The 18,934-nt window shown below is 41.0% G+C and overlaps 1 protein-coding gene across 6 annotated transcripts in view; it reads left to right on the forward strand.

Annotated features, from left to right (window-relative positions):
- The window catches only part of CACNA1C (calcium voltage-gated channel subunit alpha1 C), a 481,720-nt gene that overhangs the window by 371,239 nt on the left and 91,547 nt on the right, over positions 1–18,934 (forward strand). For all 6 annotated transcript variants that reach the window (XM_089671829.1, XM_089671831.1, XM_089671828.1 and 3 more), the window contains exons 28-29: positions 2,042–2,200; positions 2,792–2,902. In XM_089671829.1, coding sequence (XP_089527955.1) covers positions 2,042–2,200; positions 2,792–2,902 — 270 coding nt within the window. The remainder of the gene's footprint in view (positions 1–2,041; positions 2,201–2,791; positions 2,903–18,934) is intronic.

Genomic DNA, 18,934 nt, shown 5'->3' on the forward strand with positions numbered 1-18,934 from the left:
GGTAGACAGAAGAGACAGCTAGCTTTGGTGCTTTAGCAGGAGTAGAGTACAAAAAGTGCAAGACCTGCAGCCTATGCTGCTGAGGTAGTAAACAGCTGAGCTCATGATTGGGGAGAAGGAGCACACTTTGGCCTTTTGGCCTTGAGTTCTAAAGGACGTTGTTCTGGTACTGCCCGCATATCAGATTTAATTTGAAAATATACTTACAGTTTGAGTGCCTGCATTGGCTTCTCAGATAAGTAAATACAGGCCAAGGCAGTCTGCCCCAGCTGCATCTGTCAGCCTTAGTGAAGCCAAAAGGCAAAACATTTTTCTAAAGTCAAAACTTTTATTTTTAGAATTGGATAGAGCATGGAAGAGTGAGAACCCGTCAGATTTTTATTGATATCTGTGTAAATTTTGAATAGTCACCAGAAAAGTAAGAGAGAGGAAATCTTTCAGTGGGTATACTTGCTCCAAAGACAGCTAAGAGGGTGTTTCCCCTGACTTTGGAGAGATTTCCGCTCACTTCCTGTTATCTATACAGAACAGGGAGTGAATTAAAATACTCCTAGTGGGACACAGATAGAGCTTTTGTACACAGGCAGCTGCCTTGTTCAAAACAATTGACTGTGTATTTCCTCCGTCTGGACAGCCAAGGTGTAGTATACAGCATACAAGGGTATGCAACAAATTGAAAGTTTTCTATTTTATTTTATAAGCCCATGCGCTGTACTCGTGTTTATGTTAGCAGCACCATATACATGAAAACAGCAGTGCACAGATATTCTTGCCAACGGGAGCCTGTACACTACACCTGGGCTGCCTGAGCAGAGGAAATATGCAGTTACCTTGAACAGGCCCAGCCACCTGTGTGCAAGAGCCCGTAGCAACAAAAAAACTTTTTTGGCTTTAGATCTTCAACTGAACTTCCGGTATGTAAACACACATTTGAAGTACATATACAGTACATGAACAGGACTACCTGCCAAATTATTTGTTATTGTACTCAGCCAGTCTTGTGATCAGGCCAGAAAGCACAGCCATGTGCCTGGCCAATGCTGAAGTTGAGCAGTATAGATTGGTCCAGGACACACCCCCAGCCTGCTGATTGGGCAAAAAAAATTCAGCACACTGACGAGTCACCTCTGTGCTCTCCCCTTCTGTAAGCATGTTCATAGTGTTAAACTGATAGCACTGTGCAGTGCCGCAGGCACTGATTGGCTGCTGCTGCTTATCCTCACTTTACCAAGCTGAGGTCTGCTCTGTATGTGATTACAAAAAGCTAATGTAAAAACAAAATCAGATACACATACTAGCTGTGTTTAAAAAATTGATTTTTTTGGGGCTGTAATCGAGCCAAAATATTAGTTATTAGTTTTGGATTGAATGGCGATGGTTTAGAACCCCTGTCAGAGGGAGTTTTCTGATAAGCGTTCCACTTTATTAAAAAGTTCAGAAATGGTATTGTACATGCAGTACTTTCTAGCACCTTTACATTTATCATTTTATATGTAAACTCTTTGTATACAGCATGGCTATGAGATTACTGTAATAACGGTGAATGCTGTGTTTTTTGCTTTATAATAAATAAAAACCTTTGAATTCTAAAATAAATAAGTAAATGCATTTGCTGTTTTTCCATTTACTTGGAGTTAAAGTACAGTTAAAGGCAAAACTTTTTTTTAATTTTTGGATAGTGTGGAGAGGGATTAGAATGCTGGTCAGTCTTTATTGCTGTCTGTGAAATGTTTCAAAGGGGACAATAGTTCTGGTGACCTTGGGGTCCCCAAGAAATTACCTTAATTTAAAGGGAATTTCCTCTGACTTCCTGTTTGGCTATGGGACAGGAAGTGAAGGGAAATCTCTGCAATGGGACGCGGATGGCAATATAAAAATCGAACAGGGGTTATAAGTCTCCCTTGCTCTATTCAAAATTTAAAAAAAAGTTTTGCCTATAGTTCTATTTAGGCTTTTAGCTTTTAAATATCAGACTAATTTCTGATTCAGGATTGTCTTGAATAATATTCCAACTGATAGATTCACCCTATCTTCCCTGCAGCGACAGTGTGTGGAATATGCATTGAAGGCCCGCCCCCTGCGCAGGTACATCCCTAAGAATCAGTACCAATACAAAGTGTGGTACGTTGTCAACTCTACCTATTTTGAGTACCTCATGTTCGTCCTGATCCTCCTCAACACCATCTGCCTGGCCATGCAGGTAAGTCTGATCCTTGATTGTCCCTGAAAACAGGTGGGGCCTTTCTTCCATATCCCTGGGGTTTATTGGACTCTTGAAACAGTCAGACCACATAATAATTTAAAAAAAACTTGAAGCTAACAGGTTAAAGCAACTAATATGGCCCTAGTATGCTGAAAGAAAAAAAGAAAAAAGTGAGTTTAAAAACGCACTGTAATTTGTGCACAAAAAGCACTGTAGTGCAACCTAAAAATACCAGCGCATGTGCATTAGGCACAAACTAATGCATAAAGTATGGTGTGAAGCCCTTAAAGTATATTGTACTCTCAAAAACAACAAAAAAATCTTCATTATGCCTTCTTTCAATGCATTTCCCCACATGGTGAAATTTTGCTGAAATTTAATTGAAGCAAAAACTTCAAATTTCTTTGATCCCTAGCCCTAGGTGAAATGTATCATCCAGACAAAAGCAGAATATAGAATAGGGTATAGAGAGGTGTAGTTATGAAACTTCCATAGCTCCGCATCAAGAAGGTCTGGCTGTAACTCTCAGAGGAGTGTAGGAGCATGTCAATGACAATGACTAAAACCACCTTTGTGTTTTCTGACTAGCACTATGGGCAGAGTTGCTCCTTCAAGGAAGCCATGAACATCCTCAATATGCTGTTCACCGGCCTGTTCACGGTGGAGATGATACTGAAACTCATTGCTTTTAAACCAAAGGTAGGTATCGAAAGGCTGCATCTGCAATTTGGGGCTTCCGTTTCTTGTTATATTTTTTATAACGCCAGCTTTGCTTTTTTGAGGGTGCTTTATGTACAAGAGAGTCTCTCATTAAAGAGGACCTGTCAAGATGGTAATTACCAGTCACAGCCCAAGGTTCCATCCAGTGGAAAAGGGAGATGGTGCCAAATTCATTAAAGATGCACTAGTTCAAGGTCATGTTACTGTCTCTGATCCAGAATTAGCAGCACCTCCAGGAGTCAGGCAGCAGAAGTCTCTGGTGCTGTGGGAGCATTGGTTGTGTCTGTCTTGACAAATGTCTATCGAGCAACCCAAACACAGTCCAGAATGTATTCAGGATATTCCGATTTTCTTTACTGAAAATCCCACAAAGGTATAAACCCTCCAGCAATTTCCTTGAGATTTTATACTCACCTCTAGCTCTGCTTATTTAGATGCAGAGACCTATTTAATAACAGCTGGTAAAAGAAGAACTCATGATAAAAAAACTTTTTCTTTTAGTTTCACAAAGAACCCTTTCAGGTTTTCATTGCTGGAAAGATTCCATCCTACTTCCTGTCCCCTCTGACAACTGTTCAGATGTGAGGAAAAAAAACCTGCCAGGGATTCTACTCTTCCTCAGTATTTAAAAGAGTATTAATGTTTTCCTGTGTTGGAGAGATTTCCCCACTTCCTATCTTGGTACAAAAAAAGTGAAGAGGAATTTCCATAAGCAGGAATTAAGCAATAAGACCCATTCACACTTGTTTCCTGTACTTTCTGTTAGGGCTCGTTCACACCAGTAGCATTGCCGAATTCAGCCCCTATGCAATAACAAGGCACTTTTATGTCCTTTAGTTTCATTTCACACCATCATGCTGCATTGGTATGCACTGAAAAAAAAGTAGGAATGTGTTTCATTAAAAATAAAAAGAACAGAAAATAAGCACTTCATTTTAACAATGCATTGCAGCACATGGCAGCACATATTCACAATGCACACCAGGGTGTGCATGCTATGTGCACATTGACAAGCACTGTGTGAATCCATAACGTATGTGCACCAACTTTTATTGTGTCACACGTTATTGGTGGTGGTGGTGCACTGCAACACGTGTCAGAGCTGCTTTGCCTTAGTGTGCTATTCAAAATGCATGGCTCTACAACACGCTAACACACGTAACGTGTTGCGTTACCGTGTCTTGCATTAATGTGTGCAAAAGTGTGTTTCAGCCCCAATAAAAGCCCCAATTTTCCTCAATTGGCACACAGTAATAGAACCTGAAAGAGGTTTACTCCAAAATGTAAGTTATCCTAACACTCAGCAATGACTCACAGAGGATTTCAGTTCCAATTCACTGATCCTTTTGAATATCATCGATAACAATCCAGACATGTATTTTGGGTAATATTTAAATGAGATGCTTTCTCCAATGTTCACTTTGTGTGCACCAAATTGCAGACCCAGATTATACCTTTTAAGAGTGTCAGTGACATCATCATAGTGCTGTACATAGCTTTAGCAGAGAGCAGAGCTTTGGGAGGCAGTAGACAAGCCCCACCAACTACAGACTGCCCGCAGAGACAAGCCAAGGCAAGACCAGTCACCCTGTACAAGGAGAGAAAGCAGCAGTAACTGGTCTTTATTACAGGAAACTTCTGCACAGAAGCAAAGTCTCACACTTGATTACTGCACAGATCTGGAAAAAATACACAAAGCACATCAAGATTCAAGTAAAATGCAAATGACTCCTGTATTTAGACAATATTTGTTTACCCCGGAGTTCAGCTTTATCATAAATTTTCAAATGATCTGTCCACCTAAAACTGACATTTCATTCACAAGTGGAGACTTAGTGAGGCCTATTTATAAAGACTTGCTAAAGAGAAGCTTTACAAATAGGCATTTTGTAAATTGCCCCTTAATCGTCTCCTAAGTTCTTATATCTCTCAGGGTCTCCTGTGGTGAGAGTTCTTAGCTAAGCCCTGCCAAAGAGTCCCACTTGAGCTGTTGCATTCTTTGAAATGTAAACTAAAAAGAGATATCCAGAAGGGAGAGTGAGATTCTCTCATAATTGTAAGTTGTTTGGGTCGAGTAAGGAAATCTTACATATAGTAAATGGCAGGGTGTTTAAAGCCAGCCATAGACGGAACAATTTTCTTTCCTGCAACTTTCTGTTGCAGGAAAGAAAATTGCCCAATTACCGTATCAACAGAATCAGTATTATATGGTTTGTCTGGTTGAAAAAAAAGACACAAGTCCATCTAGTTCAACTAATAAAAAGGAAAAAAATGTATACAATCCTGTATTCACAATCCTGCACACACAGTTGATCCAGAAGAAAGCAAAAAAATCCCAGCAAAGCTGTTTCAATTTGCTCCTGCAGGGAAAAATATTCCTTCCTGAACCCCCAAGAGGCAAACCGATATTCCCTGGGTCAGCAGTCTTGATGGGGGAATCCTTCCCATAAAGCCATTGTGTTCTCCCGACGGGGGTTGGGCGGGGTGAGCCATCCCCACTGGCAGACCAAAGTGATTACTGCTAGTTGCTATAATAGAGGCTAGCAATAATCGCATGTAAATCCGACAGGCTGGTTTTACCCAAGTTGATTGATCGATCAACTTGGGTACATTCAGCCTGTCCATACATGGTTTGAATCTCGGCTGGTCCCTGCTGTACAAGCCGAGATTCAAACTGTCTATGGCTGGCTTAAGTCTGTACTGCATCTCCCTTGGTTTGGGTGGACTGATTTTAACGGCTCTCTCAGAATTAATTGCAGTTGTGTGCACTCCTATACAGGAGTGTCCAACCTACAAGGTTTGGGAGAATTGTATCTGTCCAGTGCTATGAGCATCCAAAGTGGAACTTTGCAAAATTTTAAAAATACATATATGATGCAGTCTGTCAGAAGTATTAACACAGCAGGTTTTGTCTTTTGTTTGAGGGGAGAAACAGAGTTTTATAACATGTAGATCCTGGTGGAAAATCTGTTATCTTTTTCACTACCTGTAACAGGGTGGCAATGCTGTTTGTTTTACAGTGAAATTGCACAACAGTGTTGTCACCCTGGGAATACACCTTGAGTTTTTTTTGTTTAAGCAGTGGAAATCTATTGGGTCTACTAGCAGGAGCAACAGGCAATAAAACTATTACAGTGGGGACACAGTAAAGCCTTCTTAGAAAAGAAGGTATTCACACGTCTCATCGCATCACATATCCTAAAAAAGAAAGGATTTTTCCTCATAACAGGACAGTGGGCTGAGCCATGAAAATAATTGCTTTATGCTCAATTAGCCAGATTCACATCCACAATCGCTGGCGTATATTATAGCTTAATATTAGACTTCTCTCTCTAGTGACTGCTATGTTAATACTAGGGAGAAATTGCACCTTATATGCAATTTTTCATTTTGTACAAAGTTCCACTTTAATGACATTCTGGGACTCATAGTTGCACATCATTGATCATGCAGTTGGAAGAAGATAGAATTTCCAACTGTGCAGCTCTGATACAAATGCACAAACAGGACTACAGCTGCCAGAATGCACTGGCCCCTTTCTTGGTGTCTAGTATTAGGTACCCAGTGGGTCTTTTTAGAAAACTGCCCCTCTCCCCCCAATTTTTTTTTACATGAAGATTATACCCACCAAGGGGAGGGGGGGCATGTTTAGTGATGACATAATTTGACTTTGTAACAACTAATTTAATATGAAGTTTTTTTTTATGTATTTTTTTAAAGTAGATGTAGACTCTACCTGGAAGAGATTTAGTTTGCTCTGTGTAGTATTTCACAAGCATTTTTCATTTAAAAAATAAAATGTATGTCTTCTTTTTTAAACCTTTATTACATCTCGGTGCTTTCAGTCTCCTGCAGGCTTTTTGGAGCCATTTTCTGTCTCCATGCACTCCAGAGACGGCTGCATGGCATTTCTCTTGGAGGGTTTCCTGATGATGACATCAGTGGACCATCCCAACTTGGGTTGAAACAGCTGTCATGTATCTCCATTGGAAGCTTGCATAGCACGGTGCCAATGCAGGAACACAGCTGGGGGACAGGGACCAAGCATTGTCACCCTATAACAGGGTGAGCTTGAAAAAGGACCTTAATGGTAGGATCACCAGGGATTATTTTAATGAAAGCTGCAGATTTAAAATTATTGAAAAAAGATTTTTGTGTATTGTATGCCATCCCACTTATACTTTTACTATATGTTCCTCAGAGTGTATCACCTGTGTGGGATAACTTTCAATAGAAATTATTGTACCAAAAAAAGGATTTTGGAAATAACATAGCATATTAAAGCTTCTATGCAATTTTAGTGATTGGGTTTACAACTCCTTGAAGAAATAACAATCTGGACTAAAAAGTGTGTTTTTTATATTTGCCTGAAGTTCAGTATGATGTGGAGCTGTCCAATTATTGTTTTTACATAGAGTAGTAGTGCCACCATTGGAATACATATGATGGCAACAAAGTTGCCATCAAAGATTTCTAATCCAAATCATCCTTACAGCAATGCATTCTGGTCCCTGTAGTCCTGTTTTTCCCACACTGACTGTCCTCTGGGACTTTTACCTCCATTTCAGAGGGAAAAGAGGAATTCAGTGTGAAAATTATTGCATATGATCCTCATATTTTTCCACATGGGGATCTCAGTGACCCAACCCAGCCATCCATCCCTGGGGTCACACAATCTGTCACAGCCCTTCTGAGCTAATCCATGGATTGGGAGACATGCCAGAGTCCGCTACAATGTGAAATTCTCACAACCTACCATGTTTTAGAAGTATGTGTGTGAACCTAATTTTTTTTCAGGAAGCACTCCACCTTAAACTTAAAATATGGTGAAGGCCATGTTAAAAATATAATGTAGACCAAAGTCTGTTCTACAAAGGCATATCATTCCAACAAATCTGAATATACCTTTACCATTACCAGCGTTACTACAAACCCCTAACTAGGATCACCTTGACTATTTCATTCATATACTGACCTTCTGAAAACTGCATAGGCAATAAATTACCCTTGAATAGCTAAGGATACAATATAACAGATATTCTCCTATCCATTATCAGGGTTGCCAACCCCTACAACCTTTTTTACTGGCAAAACATGGAAAATTTAGTAACAGAGTGGATTTTTTTACTAACAACCTGAATCTGACAGAAGTTTCTATTAGTAGCTAAGATAACTGATATAAAAACAATATGTAAACAATAGCAATACCCATATTAAGTAATCTGCCTGATTCTAAAATTAAAAAGTCAAAAAAGCGTGACAAATGTGAGCATGACTAGTATTATGAAAGACCTAGGGTGAAGCTAAAAAACAAGTCCTGTGGCACATGTAACATGCTGGCAAAAAATGGTAATGGTCAGGTTGCAGCTAACAGTGAAAGGGATGAATAGACAGAGAGCTGCCCCTAGTTGCTGTATACACTGTATGTCTATGCAACAGTCCTTGTACCCATAAAATACTTCTAATTACTCTGCCATAAATCTCAGACACATATAAACCTAAGGAAAAAGGATGAGTTTAAACAAAAAGAAATTTTTCAATTACATATGCTTTTCTGCACATTGAGTCTAACTGAGCCTACCTTAAAGAAGAAATAAGAAGTAAACTAGAGCCTGGAGTATACTGTGCGCAAATATTGAACCTACAAAAATAAAGTGTACATGCAAATATAAATAAAATAAATTCCCCAGGGCTCCTGCCTACACAAACCGTTTAAAAATCAGTGAATCATATAATACCAAATAAAATGTGTGGTGCTGCCTCTCTACAAATCTAGTATACAATGAGTACAATGTAAATGACAATCAAATGAAAATAAATAATGAAAACATAAAAAAGCAAAAAACAATAGGTGAATGAGATGTCAAAATAAAAGTCTGTGATATACAGTTGTGTTCAAAATAATAGCAGAGTGTTGAAAAAAGTGAATAAAGCTCAAAATCCTTCTAATAGCTTTTATTTCCATACACATAAATGCATTGGGAACACTACACATTCTATTCCAAATCAAAACATGGAGAAAAATATATCAAATTTGTGTTGTTCCTCTAAAGAAATTGAAGAAAAGTGAATGTTAGACTGTTCAAAAAAATAGCAGTGTTTGTATTCTTCTTTACAAATTCAAACATTCACTATATAACTGAAAAATGTTTGAAGATTTTGCTTTCCTTTGAATCACTTAATGAATATTTAGTTGTATAAGCACTGTTTCTGAGAACTGCTGTACATCTGTGTTGCATGGAGTCAACCAACTTCTGGCACCTGTGAACAGGTATTCCAGCCCAGGATGATTGGACTACATTCCACAGTTCTTCTCTATTTCTTGGTTTTGCCTCAGAAACTGCATTTTTGATGTCACCTCACAAGTTTTCTATTGGATTAAGATCCGGGGATTGGGCTGGCCACTCCATAACATCATTCTTGTTGGTGTGGAACCAAGATGTTGCACGTTTACTGGTATGTTTGGGGTTGTTGTCTTGTTGGAACACCCATTTCAAGGGCATTTCCTCTTCAGCATAAAGCAGCATGACTTCTTCAAGTATTCTGATGTATTCAAACTGATCCATGATCCCTGGTATGTGATAAATAGGCCCAACACCGTAGTATGAGAAACATCCCCATATCATGATGCTTGCGCAACCATGCTTCACTGTCTTCACAGTGTACTGTGGCTTGAATTCAGTGTTTGGAGTCGTCTGACAAACTGTCTCCGGCCACTAGACCCAAAAAGAACAATCTTACTTTCATCAGTCCACAAAATGTTGCGCCATTTCTCTTTAGGCCAGTCAATGTGCTCTTTGGCAAATTGTAACCTCTTCAGCACGTCTTTTTTTCAACAGTGGGACTTTGAGGGGGCTTCTTGCAGATAGCTTGGCTGCACGTAGGCGTCTTCTAATTGTAACAGTACTCACAGGTAACTTTACACCTTCTTTGATATTCCTGGAGCTGATTGTTGGCTGAGTCCTTGCCATTTTGGCTATTCTTCTATCCATTCGAATGGTAGGTTTTCGCTTTCTTCCACGTCTTTCAGGTTTTGGTTGCCATTTTAAAGCATTTGCGATCATTTTAGCTGAGCAGTCTATCATTTTCTGCACTTCTTTATATGTTTTCCCCTCTCCAATCAACTTTTTAATCAAGGTACGCTGTTCTTCTAAACAATGTCTGGAACGACCCATTTTCCTCAGAATTTCAGAGAGAAATGCACTGTAACCAGCATGTACAACATTTGCTGTTTTCCTTCCTTAAATAAGGGCAATAATTGCCACCTGTTTTTCAAAGAATGAATGACCTCACTAATAGAACGCCACACTGCTATTATTTTGAACATGCCCCTTTCAATTAGTGATTCAGTTACACAGAATCAGCAGCATGCATGTCATGACTGTTGGGTCTGCTGGATTTCTATTAGTCTACTACACCTGCTAGTAAATTATTTGCCATGTAGAAATATCATTTCTACCAAAAACAGTGATTGATCAGGTTAGTGATGTCTGACTGCTATTATTTTGAACACAACTGTAAGTCTCTTTTGTATACTAAAATCCATATACGTGCTTCACCATTAAATATGTGAAGTAAAGCTCTGCAGTGCTCAAATATAGCGAATCTTCGTGCAAACAACTATTATGCTCATAGAGGGCCTCTCACCTCAAGGTAAGACCTGACAGGTCTAATAATGCTCAGAAACAGCAGATCTCTAGCCTCAGCTTCTCCACCCATACGCCTTTCCGGTCCAGGTTAATAACCATCTATAGATCACATGATACAACCACACTGGTCTATTTGCGGTAAAGATCAGCCAACTTTCAGCTTCAGCTGCTCCACCTGTACATCTTTCCAATCACGGAAAAAATAGCCGCCACAGATCTAGATGCTCCAAATTAAATAATACTCACCATAGTGTAGTATAAATAAAATAAAGTGCTTTATTAAAATATAATGCATGCACTCACATGTAGCCAGTAGTGCATCATGCAGATAGCCTAAGGCGAGTGACAGTGTTTGATGCCAAACGCAGGTGGAGTGAATGCTGGGAGATATACATGATTATTGCTATCTGCGTGATGTACTACTGGCTACATGTGAGTACATGCAGTATATTTTAAACAACTGATCTGATTTGGAGGGAGGTCCACACATTTTTGACAGTATTGTTTGTAAATATTCTATATACTTCTCCAGTCATGGCACAGTGCTTTTAAAACTCCATTGGAGACACTTTTCAGTAATTCACACATTCTGATGTATGAATGTCCTTCTATATGCTTGATGGTTTTTAACTTTTATGCTTATTGTAGGCAAAAGTTTTGTCCCACCCTAATTTCTGCCTAATAATGTCCCCTAAAGAGCTCTTGAGATCATCTTGTGTGTATGAACTGTAAGATCACCAAGAAATTTCACACTATTATAGAGCAATTTAAAACAGACAACCCTTGTAAATAGGATTGATTTAAAGTTGCTTATCAGAAGAAATATTTAACTTTTACTCATGGCACTTGCACTGGCTTATATTGATTGCTAGAGAAGGATGAGAGCACAAAAGATAGTGTAAGTCCAGTAAGTTTTTATTAAACACAATTGGAGGTCACAAGAAAAGTCCAGCATGTTTCAGAGGCTCAGTACTCCCCCTCCATCAAAGCTTAGATGCTGACAGTAAATAGGGAGTCTACTGTAAAACAGATTGTAAAGCAAAGAGGATAAAATGGTACTCATTCGTGTCACCAATCAGGCTGCCAGACAAGTTACCCAATTAAACACCATTCAATTGTTTTGCTTTACAATTTGTTGTCCGATATTTGTTGTCTTATTTTCTGTCAATAAATAAGCCCTGATAAAAGGAAATATTAAGCATCCAAAATCTGTTGACTTTATCTTATGACCTTCTCTAATGCGCAATAAAGATTTACTGGACTCAGCTTTCTCATCCTCCTCACTTTTTTTAGATTTTTCCAGGGACTTGTAAGGATGCCGTCACTGACAGATAGCTTTATGTAAAATTTTAATCAAAAGTCTTATCCCTCCTTTTTTGGCCCAGCACTCCACTAACACATGTATAGTTAATCATATTTAATGCTGACACAGCCTTGGGTATCCAATTGGTCAGCAAATATGTACAGTTGTGGCCAAAATTATTCAACCCCCACTGAAATTGAGTGTTTTGGCCAGTTTGACATTGCTTTTGATCATTCAGTCATCTTGCTTACATTTACATTAAAGAGGCACTTGTAGGTCAGACAAATATAACATAACAGTTATAATGAAATAACCACAAATGTCTTTTCTGTGCTCACAGCATTATCAGTTTTATTCAACCCCCAAGTGACATTCAATCTTAGTACTTAGTACAGCATCCTTTTACAGTTATAACAGCTTTTAAACGTGAAGCATAGCTTGACACAAGTGTCTTGCAGCGATCTACGGGTATCTTCGCCCATTCTTCATGGGCAAAGGCCTCCAGTTCAGTCACATTCTTAGGCTTGCGCACTGCAACTGCTTTCTTTAAGTCCCACCAGAGGTTCTCAATCGGATTTAAGTCTGGTGACTGCGATGGCCACTCCAAAATGTTCCAGCCTTTCCTCTGCAACCATGCTCTAGTGGACTTGGAGGTATGCTTGGGATCATTGTCCTGTTGAAAGGTCCAACGTCTCCCAAGCCTCAGGTGTGTGACGGACTGCATCACGTTTCCATCCAATATCTCCTGGTACTGAAGAGAATTCATGGTACCTTGCACACGCTGAAGCTTCCCTGTACCTGCAGAAGCAAAACAGCCCCAAAGCATGATTGACCCTCCACCATGCTTCACAGTAGGCAAGGTGTTCTTTTCATCATAGGCCTTGTTCTTCCTCCTCCAAACATAGCGTTGATCCATGGGCCCAAACAGTTCTAATTTTGTTTCATCAGTCCACAGAACACTATCCCACAACTTTTGTGGTTTGTCCACATGGCTTTTGGCATACTGCAGTCGACTCTTCTTATTCTTTGGAGACAGCAAGGGGGTACGCCTGGGAGTTCTGGCACGGAGGCCTTCATTACGCAGTGTGCGTCTTATTGTCTGGGCTGAAACTTCTGTACCCACATCTGACAAATCTTTTCTCAGTTCCTCAGCAGTCACACGGGGACTTCTCTCCACTCTACGCTTCAGGTAGCGCACAGCAGTCGAAGTCAGCATCTTCTTTCTGCCACGACCAGGTAGCGTTTCAACAGTGCCCTTTGCCTTGAATTTGCGAATGATGCTTCCTAAGGTGTCTCTTGGTATGTTTAACATCTTTGCAATCTTCTTATAGCCATTGCCCTTCCTGTGAAGAGAAATCACCTCTTCTCTTGTCTTCCTGGACCATTCTCTTGCCTTCACCATGTTTGTAACCACACCAGTAAATGTCTAGAAGGAGCTGAGTATCACAGTCATTTTAAAGCTGCCTAATTGGTGCTTATTATGCTTGATTGCTGCTCGGTGACATCCACAGGTGTTTTCAATACCTGATGGAAAGCACCTGTATGAACCTCTGTTCTTCAGAGTGGTAGTCTTTAAGGGGTTGAATAATTGTGGCAATGAAGAAACCACATAAGAACCATTTACTACTGTATTACATAAACAATTGATGTCATTTTAGTTGCATTTGGGTAGTTACAACGTCCTTGTAGGATTTGATTCTGAATACAATTCCAAATGTACACTATAGTCCCTAAACCCCTTTACAGCATTGGGGGTTGAATAATTTTGGCCACAACTGTATGTTAGCCACGTATTTACTCCAAGAGTAGACATAACTAGAAAGACAATATATAAAAAAATTCTCATCCTTCTTTTTTGTTGGTTTGGATGCCTGTGTGAAACAAAACAGAAGTTAAGCTGCAATTTTAACACAGCAAACTCTGTCTTACCCTTGATTTTACGTTTAAGGTGGTGTTGCATTGATTGGAAGCCCTAAGCCACATCCAGCTTTGCCTCACCATAAAATGAAAGAGGCCAGTGGTAGAAGATGTACAACTGTACTGTAAGTGTACTGTAAACTGAGTATCAACTTTAGCATACGGTGTGTTTATTTATGTTATTTGCAGTAAAATGTTTCTGTGCTGTTACGATCTAGATCTAGTATAAACTAAACTGTGACAGCAGATTTAACTGGGTCTTTTCAGCTCATACGTTGCAGATAACATGTGGCTATGATGCCCCCCACAGTGGGCAATATTTGAACCTTTGATATTGCTGTGTACTCTTTACTGACTCCTGTTGGTTAGATTTGGATAAAAGGAGGCAATACAGCCTGAGCTGACCTACAGTGGGGAAAATAATTATTTGATCCCCTGCAGATTTTGTAAGTTTACCCACTTACAAATAAATGAAGGGTCTATCATTTTTATCATAGGTTTAATTTAAATTATAGAGACCAAATATCAACTAAAAGTCCAGAAAAAACACATGATATAAATGTTATAAATTGAGTTGCAGTTCAGTGAGTAAAACGAGTATTTGATCCCCAAGCAAAACATGATTTAGTACTTGGTGGAGAAACCCTTGTGGGCAAGCACAGGTAAGATGTTTCTTGTAGTTGGTTACCAGGTTTGCACACATCTCAGGAGAGATTTTGGTCCACTCTTCTTGACAGACCTTCTCTAAATCCTTAAGGTTTCTTGGCTGTTGCTGGGCAACTCGAAGTTTCAGCTCCCTCCATGAAGTTTCTATAGGATTAAGGTCTGGAGACTGGCTAGGCCAGTCCATGACCTTAATGTGCTTCTTCTTGAGCCACTCCTTTGTTGCCTTGGCAGTATGTTTTGGGTCATTGTCATGCTGGTAGACTCATCCACAACCCATCTTCAGTGTTCTGGCTGAGGGATGAAGGTTCTCATCCAAGATTTTACAATACACGGCATCGTCCATTGGCCCCTCAATGCAGCAAAGCTGGCCTGTACCTTTAGCAGAGAAACAGCCCCAAAGCATAATGTTTCCACCTCCATGCTTCACTGTAGGGATGGTGTTCTTAGGATCATAGTCAGCATTTGTCTTCCTCCAAAAACAGCGAGTTGAGTTAATGCCAAAGAGCTCAATTGAGGCCTCATCTGACCACTTTCTCCCAATCCTGCTCTGAATCATTTAGATGTTCATTGGAAAACTTCAAATGGGCCTGTACATGTGCCTACTTGGGATGGGGGACCTTGTGGGCTCTGCAGGATTTCAATCCATGGTGGCGTATTGTATTACCAATGATTTGTTTGGTGACTGTGGTTCCAACTGCCTTGAGATCTTTCACAAGCTCCTCCCGTGTAGTTCTGGGCTTATCCCTCACTTTTCTCATGATCATACTTACCCCATGAGGTGAAATCTTGCATGGATCTCCAGACCAATGGTCATTTTGTATTGCTTCCATTTGCAAACAATCGCTTTAACAGTTGTCTCCTTCTCACCAAACTTCTTGCTGATGTTAGTATAGCCCATTCCAGCCTTGTGCAAGTCTACAACCTAGTCCCTGACATCCTTTGACAGCTCTTTAGTCTTGCCCATGGTTGTGAGGTTTGAATGGAAGAAAGAGGGCAGATGTCTTTTATACACATAACGAGTTGTTGTTAGGAGCACTTTCTTAAATTGGCAGGACTAATCTGTGTACCACGTGAGCACATAGCCAGTCTGTGGGATTATTGTTGGTTGGTAGGGGATCAAATGCTTATTTTACTCACTGAACTGCAACTCAATTTATAACATTTGTATCATGTGTTGTTTCTGGATTTTTGGGTGATATTCTGTCTCTATCATTTAAAATACACCTATGATACAAATTATAGACCCTTAATTTCTTTGTAAGTGGGTAAATTTACAAAATCTGCAGGGGTTCAAATAATTATTTTCCCCTCTGTATGTACTATTATAGAGGGCTCTGGGTGCTGCACCCTGTGGTGGGGTTCAGTGAAGAGGTTTACTTGTTTTATGTGGGTTTTTTTGCAGGTTGGTCTTGTTTCAGCTCTGGGTACCTTTCGCTGGACCAGTTGCCTCCTCCCCCTGTGCTGCCGCTAACAATTTTGCTCCTTTTTTCAGGCTCTGACAAGTTCTTCTGTTCTAATCTCCGTTCTGTTTCCCCATATACATCAGGACACACTGACCTCTTCCATTCCCCTCGTAATACACAGACATCAGGAAACACTGGCCTCTCCTCTCCTCCTAATACACAGACATCAGGACACATTGACCTCTCCTCTTAATACACAGATATCAGGACACACAGACCTCTCCTCTTTTCCTCTTACACAGACATCAGGACCAGGCCCAGACTGGGACAAAAAATAGGCCTGGGCATTTTAGACTGAGCAGCCAATTTCTAGGAAGGGGGGGTGCAAGGGCTTTCGCGGAGACAGTTGGTGATTCATGAAGGTGGTCCTATAAAGGGGCCTGCACTGTAAATTGTGTATTACAGTGCCCCTTTACAGCGCAGTCCCCTTTATATCACAGTGCCCCTTTACATGACAGTGCCCCTAGAAATCAAATCACAGTGCCCCCTATATATTCAAAGAGATGGCCCAATCCAGCAAAAAGACATTCCCATCCAGCAAAGAGACATCCCCATATAGCAAAGAGACAGCCCCATCCAGCAAAGAGATATCCCCATATAGCAAAGAGAAGGGATGTCTCTTTGCTGAACAGGGATGTCTTTTTGCTGGATGGGAATGTCCCTTCTTGGACTGGGCTGCCTCTTTGCTGGATTGGGATGTCTCTTTGCTGGACCCAACTGGGCAAAAAGACATCGCCGTCCAGCAAAGATACAGCCCGTCCAGCATAGAGATATTCTGCCCCCGCGAAGAGACAGCCCATTCTGCAAAGAGACAGCTTGTCTAGCGAAGAGACAGCTCATCCAGCAAAGAGACATCCTGCCCAGCAAAGAGACATCCTGCCCAGCAAAGAGACATCCTGCCCAGCAAAGAGACAGCCACATCCAGCAAAGAGACTGCCAATCCAGCAAAGAGACTGCCCATCCAGCAAAGAGACTGCCCATCCAGCAAAGAGACAGCCACATGCAGCAAAGAGACAGCTCAACCAACAAAGAGACAGCATATCCAGCAAAGAGACAGCTGTCTAGCAAAGAGACATTCTGCCCAGCAAAGAGACAGCCACATCCAGCAATGAGACAGCCCGTCCAGCAGAGAGACAGCCCGCCCAGCAAAGAGACATCTCTGCACAGCAAAGAGACAGCCCGCCCAGCAAAGAGACAGCCCGTCCAGCAAAGAGACAGCCCGCCAGCAAAGAGACAGCCACATCCAGCAAAGAGACAGCCACATCCAGCAAAGAGACAGCCACATCCAGCAAAAAGACTGCCCATCCAGCAAAGAGACAGCTCAACCAACAAAGAGACAGCCACATCCAGAAAAGAGACAGCTCAACCAACAAAGAGACAGCCCATCCAGGAAAGAGACAGCTGTCTAGCAAAGAGACAGCCCTTGTCCCTTCAGTGCAGCGGTGGGCCGAGGAGGTGTCCCTGTGTTGGCAGCGCTTCCTGCTTGTCCCTGGAACCATCAATGCCGCTCCTCCTGTTGACCCTGCTTTAGGCATAGCCGCACAGCGGGAGGTGAGCGGCGGCTGCGGTCTGTATTAACCCTGTCCAGACTGCGGTCGCCACTTAAATCCCACTGTGTGGCCTGGTCATCTTAGGCCCGGCGACCCCGGCCCACCGGGCAAATGCCCTGTGTGCCCTATGGCCAGTCCGGGCCTGATCAGGACACATCAACCTCTCTTTTACTCATAATACACAGACATCAGGACACATTGACCTCTCCTCCTAATACACAGACAACAGGACACACTGACCTCTCCTCTTAATACACAGACATTAGGACACACTGACCTCCCCTCTCCTCCTCCTAATACACAGACATCAGTACACACCAACTCTCTTACACGTAATACAGACATCAGGACACATTAACCTCTCCTCTCCTTCTAATACACAGATATCAGGACACACTGACTTCTGCTCTCCTCTTAATACACAGACATCAGGACACACTGACCTGACCTCTCCTCTCCTCCTAATACACAGATATCAGGACACAGTGACCTCTCCTCTCCTCTTAAAACACAGACATCAGGACACACTGACCTCTCCTCTCCTCCTAATACACAGACATCAGAACACACTGACCTCTCCTCTCCTCTCCTCCTAATACACAGACATCGGGACACCCTGACCTTTCCGGCCCTCCTAATACACAGACATCAGGACACACTGACCTCTCCTCCTAATACACAGACATCGGGACACACTGACCTCTCCTCCTAATACAGAGACACATATAGACATATTAAGAGTCTGGCATTCTTTCCTCTCTGTGACTGCTCTATCCTGGTAATCAGTTCTCTTCCTGGTTTGTGTCCTTCCTTGACTTCATTGGGGGACTGAAGCATAAGAGGTGTTGGCTCTCAATCACACTATACATATACATAAACTTTAACATATATACCTAACAGCAGCCTGTTTCAGAATCAAATTTGATTTGCTTATTTTTTTATATAAAATATACACATCAATCAGTTCATGTCCTATTATGACATCCTGACATAATTCCAAAATAACACAGTACAAATGAAAATTGCAACAGATATATTATGAGTTACCTGGATATGTGTAGTTGTTAAACTATAAACTTACATTTTTTTATTGATAACTTGTTACAATTGGCCTGTATATTAAACCATATATGATGCTTAATATACAACCATATCTAGTGCCAGTTCTGATTTTCTGATGTACTGTATGTAGCTAGAGCCATGTCTGCTTTAACTGCTCTATACTGAGATATAATATCTGCTTCAGTTGTGAGATACAATATACAGATTGATATCTGCTGTTAGATCTGATATACAGAGAGGCATCAGGTATATATAGAGACTTGTTTGCTATCAGATCTGATATGTACATCAATATCTGGTGCCAGCACTGCTTTGCAGATCTTTGTCTGGTGTCATATCTTATACACAGTGTGTGAAGTCACATTTATTGCTCTAAGGCCCTTTTACATGAATGATCCGAT

The sequence above is a fragment of the Staurois parvus genome, unplaced genomic scaffold (assembly GCF_062004578.1).
Source record: "Staurois parvus isolate SC_StPar_1 unplaced genomic scaffold, SC_StPar_1.0 ptg000114l, whole genome shotgun sequence".
NCBI lineage: Eukaryota > Metazoa > Chordata > Amphibia > Anura > Ranidae > Staurois > Staurois parvus.